At 37.3% G+C, this 15,261-nt stretch overlaps 1 protein-coding gene across 2 annotated transcripts in view; it reads right to left on the bottom strand.

Annotated features, from left to right (window-relative positions):
- LOC139141988 (polyphosphoinositide phosphatase-like) overlaps positions 1–15,261 on the bottom strand; it is a 34,091-nt gene that overhangs the window by 14,539 nt on the left and 4,291 nt on the right. For both annotated transcript variants that reach the window (XM_070711772.1, XM_070711773.1), the window contains 18 exons: positions 15,087–15,185; positions 14,367–14,490; positions 13,739–13,793; positions 13,276–13,377; positions 12,637–12,687; positions 11,912–11,988; positions 11,546–11,689; positions 11,068–11,168; positions 10,455–10,617; positions 9,946–10,043; positions 9,568–9,701; positions 9,297–9,410; positions 9,021–9,075; positions 8,504–8,593; positions 8,101–8,159; positions 7,297–7,463; positions 3,502–3,643; positions 2,572–2,772 (listed from right to left, as the gene is read on the bottom strand). In XM_070711772.1, coding sequence (XP_070567873.1) covers positions 2,572–2,772; positions 3,502–3,643; positions 7,297–7,463; positions 8,101–8,159; positions 8,504–8,593; positions 9,021–9,075; positions 9,297–9,410; positions 9,568–9,701; positions 9,946–10,043; positions 10,455–10,617; positions 11,068–11,168; positions 11,546–11,689; positions 11,912–11,988; positions 12,637–12,687; positions 13,276–13,377; positions 13,739–13,793; positions 14,367–14,490; positions 15,087–15,185 — 1,976 coding nt within the window. The remainder of the gene's footprint in view (positions 1–2,571; positions 2,773–3,501; positions 3,644–7,296; positions 7,464–8,100; positions 8,160–8,503; positions 8,594–9,020; positions 9,076–9,296; positions 9,411–9,567; positions 9,702–9,945; positions 10,044–10,454; positions 10,618–11,067; positions 11,169–11,545; positions 11,690–11,911; positions 11,989–12,636; positions 12,688–13,275; positions 13,378–13,738; positions 13,794–14,366; positions 14,491–15,086; positions 15,186–15,261) is intronic.

Raw genomic sequence — 15,261 nt, forward strand, 5'->3', positions numbered from 1 at the left:
CATATGACCAGTATTTGTATTCCTTTGATTGTCAGAGTGGGGATGGTAAGATGAGATGCCCCAAGGGAATAGCAATTGAAAATGATAAATATGTCTATGTTACTACTGGTAGCTATTCTAAGCCTAGTAGTCTACTCAAGTTTGAGAGTAGTGGTAAGTTTGTTTGTCGTATCAATGGTGATAGAGATGGGCTGAACTGCCCCACTGGTATAGCACTGACAGATGATGTACCTTGCAGGGTAGTTGTTGCTGACAGCGACAACCACTGCATCAAAGTGTTTGTACAGTGATGACAGCACAATGGGTAAATTGTAACAAATTGTAATTTGTTGATTGATAAAGGTCACAACAGAGATGGATAAGTGACACATTAAATCACTTGAACGAAGGTGATAAATGGATGAGTTAGTTCAATATTTTATCATCATTTGCAAATTCCACAATCAAAATACACTGTAGATAATTGCAGCAAGTTGAAAAAATATTGCACAGTATTGAATTGAGGTTTTATGAGGTTTTATGCCTTAGACAAATAATAATAAAAACAAGGCTTTTTTCATATTTCAATGAAACTCCTTTACGAAATATTTGAGAATTAGTTTCAATTTGTCCTCAGTTTAGTTTAATATTGCATCATGGGTAAATAATGAACAATTTTAACACACATCTTTGCATTTATCGATTTATATAAGCACAATACAATTGTTTGAGAAAAACACTTTTCTATCAGTACTTTATTCAGTTGTTGAACAAAAACAAAATTGTAAAGAAATGTGATCGTCTTTTAAATGCTTTTTTGTGAACGTTGAGAATTTCAAAAGAAATCAATGATTTTTTGTGTCTATCACAAACTTGTGTTTCAGTATAAATAGTGTCCACATTTGATTGTACATTGACGTTGGTTTCTCTGACAATCCTGGCACGTCCGGCTGTACATAGTGTCAAGGTATAAGTGGTTGGCTCGAAAAATTTACACTGTTAGGGTCCTATATGGAGTCTTTGCTAGGGTTCATGTAGAAGTTGAAAGTGGAGCAGTTTTTGTCGGGATGTCAAATGTAATCAGTGCCATATTTGAAACTGATAAAACATAAAAACTGAAGAAAATGGTACAACTGCTAGAAACTTGGATCAATTTCTATGCAATTTTATGGAAAGCTACAAAAGAACATGACCGACCTTCTCAATAAATGACATTAAAATGAATCGTTCAAATGTTCAAATTTGTATTATATACATGGTCTACAGTACCGCTAGGACTCTTGGCCACCAAGGCATAAGTGGTTGGCTAGAAAATTGTCATGGGTACCTCATATTAGGGTTATACATGGACGTCTTTGTTCAGATGAATGTAGACATTGAAAATGTTGCTGTTTCTTTATGTCATTTGTAAACAATGTCATATGTAAACCTGACAAGACATGCAAATTGAAAATGATATAACTGCTAGAGTTTGGGTCAATTTTTATGACAAGTGACCTAACGGCTCATAGAGTATTGCTGTGTTATGTAGAGATAACTAATTCTAATACATGTGTTGATGAAGAAGGTGGAAATCTTTGATAGCTCATTTCAGTGGCCAGACAAAAATAGCAAAAATAGTTGCAAAAATACACAATTGAAGATTTCATCATAATTGACCATATCACATTAAGATCAGATCATCCCTAAGAACATGTCCACCAATTATCAAAGCTATCAGATGAGCAGTTTTGAGAAACACATTTTTGACCAAAATGGTAAAAATTGCCCCAAAAATACAAAATTGCAGATTTCATCATATTGCAATACATCACATTTAGTTTATCCATAGGAACGACAATACAAAATATCAAAGGTGTCTGACGAGCAATTTTTGAGAAACAAATTTTCTGATCAAAACTGGCAAAATTGCCCCCAAAATACAAATTGTTGATTTCATTATAATTTCATTAGATCACATGTAGGAACCAGTTTACCAAATATCAAAGCTATCAGACGAGTGCTTTTTGAAAAAAAAATTTTTGGACCAAAGATCACAAAAATTGCCCAAAAAATACAAAATTGTAGATTTCATTATAATTTGAATTCATGGGAAATGGTCATCCCAAGGGATCAATATACCAAATATCAAAGTTATCTGACCTGCAGTTTTGAAGAAAAGATTTTTAAAGATTTTGTTACCAAAAATGACAAAAATTGCCTTTAAAAAACAAATTTGCATATTTCATCAGAATTTGAACAAATGTGATATAAGTCATCCCTACTGACCTGTATACCAAATGTTAAAGCTGTCAAACCAGCTGTTAAGGAGAAGAAGATTTTTGCCCATAATATAAATAGTTACATTAGCCTCAAAAATACAAATTGGCATATATCACCACAATTTGAACAAATTGCTTAGGACATCCTGGTGACCTGTACTCAAAATAAATGAAGGAATCAGACTGGCCATCTTAAAGGAGCTTGAAACGTAAAAGTTGACGAATGCCTGACGACTGATGATAGACGACAGACGCCGCCACACATCCACATATTAGATAAGCTTACCGTAGCAATGCTGACAGCGAAGCTTAAAAAAGCACTAGTATGTACCTGATAGAGTGTGACATGCTGGAACAGAAGAGATCTGCGAAGACCGTTCGTTCATACGGATGATAATATTCCATGTATGGATCTACTCTCTCATCGCCAAGGTGACTGACAAGGACACTGTTACCGTTCGTTGATTTGCAAAGTTCATCGTAAGGATACGGCAGTGCTTCAAGAAGACGAAGATCATACCATTCTGTATAGCTGTTGATTAAAAAGCATCAGAAACAATAAATCAAAGATCATGTAATCAAATAGCAATGTCTTTGAATCTTAAGTCTTGTATTCATTTCTTACCATACAGGAATAGAAAAATTCTCCACAAAACCAGGAACGGAAAAATTCCTCACAAAGTCTCAATGAACACACATGATCACAGATATATTCAAGTATACAAGCTCTCTCTGCCACTCATTCTTGCCGTGTTCACAGTGTGCATTTCTTAGAGAATATGTTGACATGCTACACAATACAGTTGTAAAATTATGCTTAATTCATTTTGAAAAATAAGTAAAAATTTAGAAAACATGGGAATTGATGAAGTTTTCATGCTTTTGTTAAATTAGTATGTGTGTATACTGTATTTGTTTTCTAATAATGTCTTTTACTGTATTATATAAATATAATATAACTTCAAAGAATTTTTTTCAAAGTCAATCTGCCACTTTTTCATCAGACAATACAGCGCATTTCACTTAAGCTTCACAACTAGACAGACTTGCCCCATGCTGGTGTATGGTAATTAATGAATGAGTTGGTGACTGCAATGAATCAGTGCAGTTACGACCAAGTTGATCATTTATATTGCACATACAAGATGCTTGTCTTCTACAATGAGATGTGGAGTTTACATGAAACACACTGTAAAGTATCACTGGGAATAAATCTGTCTAAACCAAACTTCAAAGAACAAAGGACAATTTAAACCCAAACCTGCGTCTCTTCCTTGGAGCCAATGTCACAGTGTCTTTATGGTGCAGATAGTAATCAGTAGGTAAGTCCCACAGAGGTGGTTTATTATGGTTTGGTTGAAAGACACCCAGGAATAGATTGAGACAACTCTGCTTGTCAGTATCTGCAAGAAAAAATACATCGTTCAAGGTGTTAGAAAATTTTGAATACGTTACTTGGGGAGGGCAGAATACGTTATGAGGGGAGGCCAGAATACATTACTAGTGGAGGGCAGAATACGTTATGAGGGGAGGGCAGAATATGTTACTGGGGAGGGGGGCAGAAGCCTAACAGAGTGTGTATTTCTATTCCTGGATGGGAAACTGTTGAAATATAGCACTTTAAAGGGAAACCTAAGTCCAGCGACATTGACCGTTTATCCCTTCCAAAATCACCCTTGAATAAAATGCAGCTCAAATTTGCAACATAATTGCACGCGCCGACGACTACGGAGCGACGAAAAGAGACATTGAAGTAGACGACATTTATGGAAATGAGCTCGGAATCCCATGGGCGCGAAAGGGCTCATGGGAGGAGCGTGCGTGACGTCATCGGCGATACACGAACGTGTGTGACAGCCTACCAAAGCATTGGAGTCTATGACTGCAGGAGTGCAGTTCTGCACGTTACGACTCTTTAATGCTCAGTAGCATAAAAAATAACTGTTGTTCAGTTGAGTGCAAAAATCACTCAGGAAGAACAAACGGAGTCAGCTTTTACCGTCTTCCCACAGAACAGCTTTTTCGAAGACAGTGGCTAAAGAAAGTCGGGCGAGTTTAAAAATCTGTAAAAGATACAACGTTATGTTCTAATTCTTTCAGGATGATTGTTTTGTAAGGGATTTCGGGATTCTGATACCGATACAAGACGATACTACACAATGCGGTTCGTATCTTGACATGCTGAGTCAGCCTACTATCGCCGGTTTTAACCAGATAAATATTAATATTGGCGATTTCGGGACTCTAAAATCCGAAGACGAAACTACACAAAGCGTCTCTTATCTTGACATCCCGGGTCTGCCAAATCTCCGATTATAACCAATAAATATAGGCAATTTCGGGACTATACCTTGTAATATTGATATTACAAGATATTGGAATGACTTTTTGCCTACTGTGACTCGGCACGCCGATATTATATTTACCCGATAAATATCAATTGCGCCGGAACTCCTAGGCTAATATCGATACCAGACGATCCTAGATTTACTTGCACTGTGTGGTACATGGTGTTGGCATGCCGGGTCTACGAAATCACGGATATTTATCCGATAAATATCGGCGACTTAGGACTTTAACTCTGATACTAGACGATACTTTGTCAAATCGTGGGTAAATATCCGATGTATATCAGAGATTTCACCACCTAACAGATCTGACCACCCGAATACCTCTGTCCGACTCTTAGTTCAAAAATAGCATCCATGGCCGGAAGTCAAGAATACTGTATGTTTTACATTATTAGATTTATTAAAGGGCCATTATTTGTAACTTTTTGACCATTTTTACCCCGGAAAATTCCATGTTGGAGCTCATATTTGTTGCAAATGTTGTTTTAACGAAGAAACAAAACATGATTAGTGATGTTATAGCCACATAAAACTGCTAATTTTTGTCCAAACGTGTTGCTCTTCCGAGCTCGTTTGTTGACGTCTGGCATGCTCAGCGTGCTGGGGAGAACGCAGATATGGTGATGCCGCGATCACGCGAGATGTACAAGTTCACCTTTATTGCGGGATCAAAACAACATTGCGTCGTCACACGGTGGATTGCCAGACATCTGGCTACGCAACGTGTTCGGACAATGGACTACAACGTAAGTACCGGGCATAAGTAATGAATATTTATTTTTAAATTGCTGTAAATGGCTCGCGCAGGTGCAGAAGAATGCCTACGTTGGAATCCGCGTGTCAACAGAGTTTGTATTTCTGTCCGGACAAAAATTGAAATTTTCGTTGTAAAATCACATGTTACTTAGTTGTAGGGCACATAATGTTTCCAAATAATATGCGATTCTCTGTTATTTGACAGACTCTTCAACATGAGCCAGTGATCATTTCAATCAAAACTAACGGAAAAATCGCCAGAAGATACAGCTAATGGAACTTTAATGCACGAAATACATTTTTTACATGTAAAGCATTTTTTTTTCATTAAATGTCCACAGGAACTTCGTCGAGAGGGCCGATCGGATATCATGGGACTCGGGAGGCCCTTGCACAAATTACATTCTTTACATGTAAACATTTTTACTTGGCGATCGGACTTGAACAGAGGACATATCGGAAATTATCGGGAGTTTGGTCTGGTCTTGTATGAAACACATTCCTTACAACAAGCTTTAAGACGATACTATTTTTTAAATAGCGGGCAAATATTCATTATATCGGCGATTTCATCACTTTGTAGATCTGAGTAAGTCCGACTTCCTAAGTTCGACACCAGCTTCGAAAAACAGACGACACTATGATAGATTTGTCAAATCGCGAATAAATATTTTCTGATACATATCGGAGATTTCGCAACCTTAAAGATCTGGCCAAGCTCGACTTACACGGTAACACATACAATCAGTCAATCATTCCGTGTCATTCACGAACCAAAAATTAATTTTAAGCGACTGATACAGAAAACTCTGTTTTAGAAACGTAGCTTGAAGGATCGCAGAGTCACTCAGTCTCTCCAATCCAGTTCGGGTCTGTACAAGCACAGTGACTCCCTCCGCTGAATCATACACAAAACGCAAACAACCAAGATATGAACGATGTTTTGAGATGCTTTCTAATTATTACATATCTTGGACAGGTTCAAATTAGTATGGTTTGATTTCAGTCAGGAAAAGTAATACTCGATGTCAGAAATATCGCTGTCCGAACTCTCCATAGTCGTCTTACGAACGCGCTGAACCGTTCACAGTATTCCTCCAGCTGCAAGCTACAATCGTCTGTATCGCCGATGACGTCACGCACGCTTCTCCCATGAGCCCTTTCGCGCCCATGGAATTCCGGACTCATTTCCATAAATGTCGTCTACTTGAACTTCTCTTTTCGTCGCGCCGTAGTCGTCAGCGCGTGCAATTATGTTGCAAATTTAGCTGCATTTTACTCTAGGGTGATTTTGGAAGGGATAAACTGTCAAAGTCGCTGGACTTAGGTTTCCCTTTAAGATTGCTGTGTAGTAATTAATTTGTCAACTGTATGGATTACAATGAATACTGCAATGATTCTGGTCAGTACCGATACCATATTTTTGTAGCAAACTTTCCAACAGGACATGTAGATATTTTTGTAGCAAATTATCCAACAGGGCATGTAGATTACATGTAAATTTCAACGTCCTGGCACCATTCGTCACAAACTCAATGCAAACTGACAACAAAAAGAGGATCATAATTTGTTACTTTTCTTTCAGTTTGAAGTAAACAAGTTTTTTTTTACCTACTCCCTCCCCCTTTCACCCTAGTTTTATTCCATAAGTATCATGATCACACTTTGCAACAGACAGTAACACAACTTGTTTCCAAAGGGCTAAGCACTATCCCTATTCTGTGGTTTGGCCCCATTGTTTCCATTGGCAGGACTTGATCACATGGGAAGGATAGGGGTGGGTGGTGGGTGGGTGGCAGGGGGGGAGAGTAATAGCATTTAACCCTGAACAAACATTAATACTACTACTCATCAATGCTTGACTTGACATCTCTGCTCGATTATATTTATCACTGAAATCTTTCATGATCAAAAATGGAAAACAACAGGAAGATTTTATCTTGTCTTACCTGAGAATGCATTGCTGTAGTATCTAGACAGTGTCTGCATAATATCCCTGGAGTGAGCCGTCCACGGTGAAATCTTCCTGTAAGTGCTGACACTGTGAACTAACTGAGACCCACCGTACTGCAAAGCTAGAGTGTCACCATGGTCTTCGTATAACTCCTCCAACATTCTGTGAAACGACAGTAGCATAGCAAACTTCAGTACCCAGTATGATGTTGATAGTGCCCACTGACATTGCAAGTTTGTTACAAGGTAAATATAGAGTTGTACTTTCGACATCAGCTGCATCAACAGACAATTTTTTTATAACCCCTCTTACACCAAAATTTGGTATACCTTGTTATATACTATTGCAAAGTTGGGCCTCTGTACAGTAAAGTGGGGGGGGGGGTGGGGGGGGGTGGGGGGGGTGAAAGCATCAAAGGTGAGTACAATCAGGCAGCATTTCATACCACTGTCAAGGTACTGCAGGAAAGCTGGTTTGGGAATATAGTGCCATGAAGAAAACTGAAAGTGTAATAATGATTTCAATCTAGCTCAGACAGTAACCGAGCAAAATACAGCATTTTACAATGATGCATGGTCTAGGAATCATGGCAAGAAATACATTTATTTTTATAACAATTACATACTGCAGCTTGGGACAAAAAGGTCGTGATTTGTTGGGTCATCTGCGACCTGAACAACACATTGGCAAATATAAATGGTTTATTGATTTAGTAGGAAGTAATCAATTCCATGGATTTTGCAACCTTGCTTTGGTCACTCATTAAAATTACTCAATCTCTGTTTTTATTATTTCTCACCTAGCAGCGTCTGAATCAAAGTCCACATCTGGTTTATCAATGACATTCAAGGCATACAACTGTGAAAAAAAAAATTATCAATATGTAAACTCATACATCATCCGATCAAATTTTTGGTCATCAATGAATGACAACAGGAGGAAAGAATAGAGCATTGCATCGTATCCTTTGCTGACATTTCACCAGCAACATCCATTTTCTTGGCTGAGCACAACAATGGTGGAAATCTCTGTGTGCTCACATCTCATCACTGCTATTTCACACCGGGCCTCTTTTCATCTACACTGAGAATACTTCATGGCAGACAGGTGCTATGTCCATTTACAAAACACTGATAGTCTACAGCTAATGCATGCTAGATAGCCAAAATACAGCTGTGCTCTGGTCTACAGCTGACACATACCTGATATCCAAAGACACACTTTCCAAAGGCAAACTGTGCAGTGTTTGTTCTGTCCAGACAGTCTACGCAGTTAGTCCTTGCAACACCACTCTGGAAATAATTCAAAGTACAAAATAACTTTGCTAAATATGATAAGGCAAATATAATCTTGCTAAACTTTCTGCAAACATGATATGACCGATGCCACTTTGCTTCCCCTAAAACTATTTGTTTTATTGATTTTGTCAATCCACACAAATTTTCAACCCCTTACAACCTTGAATTATTGTACTTTCAAAAAATTACATATATATACAATATTTGGCTCCTCTGCTGTGACTTTTTCTGTCCTTGGTTAATTTCAATACTTTTCCTTGTCACAATAATCTACAAATTTCTACATATGCAAATTTTGATATGAATGAGCGAATGAGCCTATAAGTTATGTCATCACTGGGCCACATCAAATTATTTTATGGATTTGACCCCTGACCTCTCGTGATGACCTACAAGTACATGTTTGCAAATCTATACTTACCTGTCTACAGATTGGAATGACTGGCTGATGACTGGTAGAATTTGCTGCTGCACATCTGAAAGATTTACAGAAACACACCATTGTCAATCCCAACATCTTGACAATGGAGTTTTTCTACACGTGTATGTCAAATTTAATTATCCAAGACACACAGTGTGTGTTCAGCATTGACAATATCAGTCTCATGCATCAGTCAACTATGTTGAGTTCTAAAATTCAAGTCACTGTCAGAAAAAATGAAGAGACAATGGTATCTACCAAGTGGAAATAACATACCTGTCACCCATCAGTACCTTGCATTTCATCCCTGGTCCAGAATGGAAGAATCCGGTTCGTTTGATCACACTGTGTGCTATGTCTGCTAGCCTGGCCATCACATTGACGTTCTTGCTACGGAGAATAATGTGAAACAAAACTTTGTCCATCAGAGAAGAAATGTAAAAATTTGACAGCCCAAATATCCATCCCTAAGGTGCAGTCTACGTTTATGGGAAAACAAATTCTGGTAGCCATTAGTTTAAAAATAAATTTTGAGATCTGTACTTACTTCTTAGTGAGCCTGGCCATATCCCAGGCAATGTATGAGATGGCATACTGCGGTGGTAGGAATTGATTTAGATAACTGACTGCACTCTCTAACTGCTCACTGAGAATACTCTCATGTCGTCGTTTTTCTCGCTTCTGTGGGGAAAAAGGGGAGAAATTGTCAACACTGGGACTTGTTTACCCTGAACCATTGTATCTATGATTTACTCCAGCTACTTTCAAAATTTACAGATACTGGGAATTTTACTTCACAAATTGAAAATCAGTACTTTTATTCCATGAAAGGTTTGCCAGTATTTAGTAACAAATACTGCAATCACTTGACCTAAAGTCTCCAAATTCACTGAACAGAAACCATAAATTAACAAGTAGACTTTACCTTGACAAGGTTGAGGATCACTATTGGAGCGCCATATCTGTCTAGGACTTCACTGAAATGACGCCCAGCAATGTATGCGTAGGGATCACTAATGTCCACTGCAAAGAAGTACACAAATACATTTCCAATTGAAGGATAAAGCTGAGCTCAGTGTAGGCTACATGTCCATTATTCAGACTTGAGGAATAGCTTTCTGATAATTTCTACACATACTACAGAATAAAGTTACCTCAGTAAACGAAATTGACATTTGACAGAAATTCGTGTTCAGTTTTTTCATACATGTCTGTTCAAGTGTTGATGATAGCTTCCATGGGATGAAACTCTGAAGTGATAGAAAATTCATTGTGTCACTGATAATAATTCAGCTTCATGTACTGCATATAGTTTTCAGAAGTCTTGTAAAACTTTAAAATGACATCTACCAAGGGGACCATATAATTGCGACACATTTTACTGTAGATCTAGATTTTGCATGTGATCTGTTTACTGATCAATCAAACACTCACACGTAATCGGAGGTTTAGGAACCATGTTTGAAATGTCTTGTGACCACATCCCTGGCACTGAGCCCCTCAGTTGTGTGTATGACGTATAGCGCCCTCTGGTGGCCGACATCACAGACGCATCATGGACTATCTGTTCGGTTTCAACCTCGTTTGCAACTTTACCCTGTGTGAAATCCAAAGTTACAGCAATTTCAACAACCTTGATAAGTTCTTGACAAATTATAGTTGAAAAAATACTGCAGCGACTCAACATAAGTACAGGATTTCTCTCTGAACACACAAAGGTTAATTCAGAGGAAAAAGGTTTCCCATTACTAAACCTCTGATCTCCTCTACCTCAAAAAGATTAATCGGCTATCTGACAAAAAAATGGGACTTTTATGCCCCCTACACTATCAGTAACCTTTCTGCACATTATTTCCGCACGGAATGCTTGTGGGTGCATGTAAAGTAAATAGAATTAGAAAGATTAAGATGTGGGCTATCGTTAAATATTGTCATCATACAACTAAAACCTGATGATGTCATTGTTCCCTGGAGACGAGAAGCTGCCAAGACAAATTGAAAATAATATGCTATGCCATTTCTGCACTGTGCTGGAGTGGTCACTCACCTCACAATTGGCCCCTCTTTTCAAAAATCTTGTTCCAGCAAACTGATTTGATCTCCTTGCTATCAACGTTAAATAAATAGACTTTCCAAAGATACATATATCTTGTGGAAGTTGAGGAAAGTTATATGAGGATCACAGAAGGCTCAAAGGAATCTGTCCGAACATTTTTCAACCTACCAGAAGTATTATATAGTTGTATTTGAGCAAGTACTCCATATATGGAAACCATGGTAACACCATACCACATGATTAATGGAATTCAATTAAAGCGGGCATAAACCACATCATATGATCACTGTCAACCAATCACATTGAACTTTAATACTGTGTAGCAAAATAAATCAAAGCATGTAGAATAATGGGTATCACACTTATTCAAAGTGTATGGGAAATATCAGGCTGAAATATTGCTCATATCTTTAATCACAATGACAATCTGAGCAGAAATGAAATTTGATATCATTCCCTAAAAGGATACTTGATTGTCCCATGAATCCGTGTATTACATACAGGATCCATTCAGATTGCACAACGTTTTCAAATCCTTTCAATAAGTGGGAATTCCACGCATACTTGTAGTTTGGGTGACTGTGAATGCCAATTTTACTCTGATCTACATTTCCTACAGACAGAAAAAGACAATGAATCATTGAAGTGGAGTTATACGGAGAGAATCGGTCTCGTGAGGGCGCTGCACGACCTTTGACCCTAACTGCTGCCTGAGATCCCAGAGCATCCTTATGCAACTGAATCTTTCAATCTCTGTAGTGGTGGTATACTTTGTGATTGGTTCTGTCAATATAATAATACTGTAATCAATTTAAAAAAGTAGTATTGTACTTACCAGATAGTTTAGCTTCATCTAAATCATTGGGTTTTGTGAAGTTGTGCTGCAGACTGTGGGTCAAGTCGTAACTGTAGCTGTTACGGAAGCAAAACAAGATGTATTTAGAGCGTCACATGCTGAACAAAATTAGAATGAACCCCAGGGCAATGAATGACTACATCATGTTTCATTACATTCCTAAACACTTACCCACTGCACTTCAACAGCACATCCGAATTCCGGGAAAAAGTTTTCATCATGCTGGCTGACGCTTCGATTGGATTTTGCTCTTTATTGAACACGAAATGTCAACTACAGTGGCAAGTTACTGTAAATTAACTAACTGTTGTGCATCATATTTGTTTAGAACTGATTATGATTTTAAAAGTTTCTTCTCTGACTGAACGAGCAGTACGTATCGGACCCTCTGTACTGTATACTTGATTGTTTTAAATAATCATATCTTGCTTATACACAGGCTACAATTATGTTCCAAGCTGTCATGATTTTCAGTTGTCTTAAAAGCTCACTGTCGAAAAAACTAAGTACAAAGTAATTGAATAAATAAAGATAGATAAAGCTCAGTCCCTCATGGAAGCACTGTTGGTACATCACCCTTTTTAATACCATCAGCCTTAGGTACAGGGCAACTGGCTTCAACAGAATGGCTAGATTTACACAAAGAATTTACAGGAGGGAGGGGTACCAGGACTTTGGAAACTTTGTTGATTGTAAATTCTTACCTGAAGTAGAAATTACTAGATAAATCAACTGTCTGGAATATTTTTACATATCTGTAAAAAAAAAGGCTACATGAATGTAATAATGACCAGTGATAATTATAGGTTTTCTGATCAATATGACGAAACACTGTAAACCTCTATATGGCATAGGCATAAGTTTACCTGATTCACTAATGATGCACTGTACCCAATATCTGTTAAAACATATTTTACATAGATGTCATCGGGAAATCTTATAATTTGTGATAATAAATCTACTTGCTTTAAGAGACTACATTGTATTTGCAGCAAGACCTTGTGAGATTTTCCTCCCTAATTCCCTATAAACAGATCCACACTCTGCCAACAATGGGTTTGGACCAAACCATGGTGACCAAAGGTTCAATAAAATATTTACAGATCAATTGCCAGGGATGTGAAACACGTCAAGCTTTACATGATGGTTTGGGCATTTTCATGGCTTTACTACAAATCATTGAACAATGCTGAACACTGCACGTAGAATGCAAGATTTCCTATCTTGTAAAATGTTGTCATGCAACTATTACAACTGCACATGATTTCATAAACTTCAAGTTACACGGCTGGTGATGACTGAAGGGGAGACGATGCAGCAAGTAGGAATTTCACTTATCTTACCTTGACTCATCACTGTGTTGTTGTCTGACAGTGTCATTTGGAATGTAAATCATACTAGTATCTTCTATCTTGTACATTGTGTGACCTCCAATCACAGCAATCCTATCAAACATACATACAGATATACAGACAATGAACACAGACTGACTTGTACAAGCTTCCGCTGCTTTAAATACATACACCAAAAAGGAGCTGAAATTTTTTTCTGAAATAATTACAAATGACTGATGAGTTTGTCTAAACAAAGATATTCTTCTTCAAGACATAACTGGGCAAAGTCTGAGAAAGAAATGTTTCAATAAGACCACGATGCATTGAGCTTCCAGTGGGAAAACATGGTGCATACACACATGATTAAAATGACTTCCAGCTTGGCAGATATTACAAATATACTGCAATCTTCATATGAAAAATCTTTCAGGGGGTTAAAACTTTGATTGATGCACAAAGATTTTTCACTGACCTTCGTCTCTTTGTAATGAGGATGACATAATAACCTTCAAGAAATCTTATGAAACCTGACAAATCAAAGAAAATGATAAAATCATTCCTCTTTAAAATATAGTTCAACCTTTGAGGTTTTTCACACTGACATATAATGAGAGAAGAAAAGCAAATAAACATTCATGTAATATTTGAAGTTCAGTTATGTCCACGTTTCAATAGCATGTGCCTCTTGGACAGATACTCAGATTCTCAAACTTTGATAATGTTAACGTTTTTTTGTCTGCAATTAATTCATGGGGGATTATTTTGAAGCTCATGGAATAAATACAGCTTTTACAGACTTGTTTTTGTTAAAATCCAAACATTATTTTTCATCATAGACTAAACAGCAGCCATAGCAGCCATTTTGAATGTCAAGTGTTGCTAAATATTGGGTGATTAGTTTCTTTAGTGCAAAACTTACAAGGTGACAACTGATTTTCACTCTTGATTTCAAAGGGAAATGTTTTGAGTTTCCTCAAGGAAAGTTTGAGCAAAAATTTAAGTCTTTCAATTTCACAGCAAGTACTACCTTAATGTTATAATAAAAGTAAGGAGATGCCAGGAAATCAGATAAATGAATCACCTGATATGTTTGTCCTTACCAACAATTCCAAATGCAGAAACTGTATGACTCAGACCACTTGATCCTCTCTGTACAAGTTTCGATTTGTTTCCTTCATTAATCATTGTCAATAGCTGTTTGATCTCCACCTTGCTGTACACCATCTGACACATGTAAAAGAAAGGTATGGTAAGATATCAAAATAAAATGCTTGGTATGATAACTTTTTTGTGGAAGACACTATGTAATATTCTCCTCAATTATATGCCAAGGGCCTGACATAAATCACATGATGTCAAATGTAGCTCCATGAGTGAAATTTTCACTCTCTCCCCTATCTCTGTGTATATAGGTTCAACCACCCTACCCAGAACAATGGGGCAGTACCATTGTCTGGTGATGAAAGGCTTAAATACTTGAGGTTTTTAAAATTTACTCTTGTTTGTCTGTATTGAGGCTAAACTTGAGTAAATAGCAGATTTTATCAAATACCAGTGATAAAAGGGAAAAGATCATCCGGGTAGCACACAATAGTCATGTATCTATGCAAGATGATACTCAATTTCAGTGCTCCATTGATCTCAAATAGTTTACAAAGCTTTCCTGATTTTACAGAGGGAAGTATAGTCTTTCATCTTTTACAAAACTAGTGTAGTTGAAGGCAGAAAAAATTTCAAAGGTTGTTTATCGTTTTCTACTTTAATAGTTACAACATGAAAGTAGTCTTTGTATAAATTTTCAACGTAGAGCATAGTCTTACCCTGTCATCATGAATGACTAGATCTTTCGGTTCTGTTCTGTCAATCTTCAACACTTTAAACTTTGTCTCTGTGTTGTTAGAACCAACCAGGTAGAACCTCTGCATTACAAACAGAAGAAAAGAGACAAAGAATTTTGAGAAAATTCTTCGTTGAGGTGTAAAAATCCTTAGAACG

This window comes from Ptychodera flava, chromosome 10, assembly GCF_041260155.1.
Source record: "Ptychodera flava strain L36383 chromosome 10, AS_Pfla_20210202, whole genome shotgun sequence".
NCBI classification, from domain to species: Eukaryota; Metazoa; Hemichordata; class Enteropneusta; family Ptychoderidae; genus Ptychodera; species Ptychodera flava.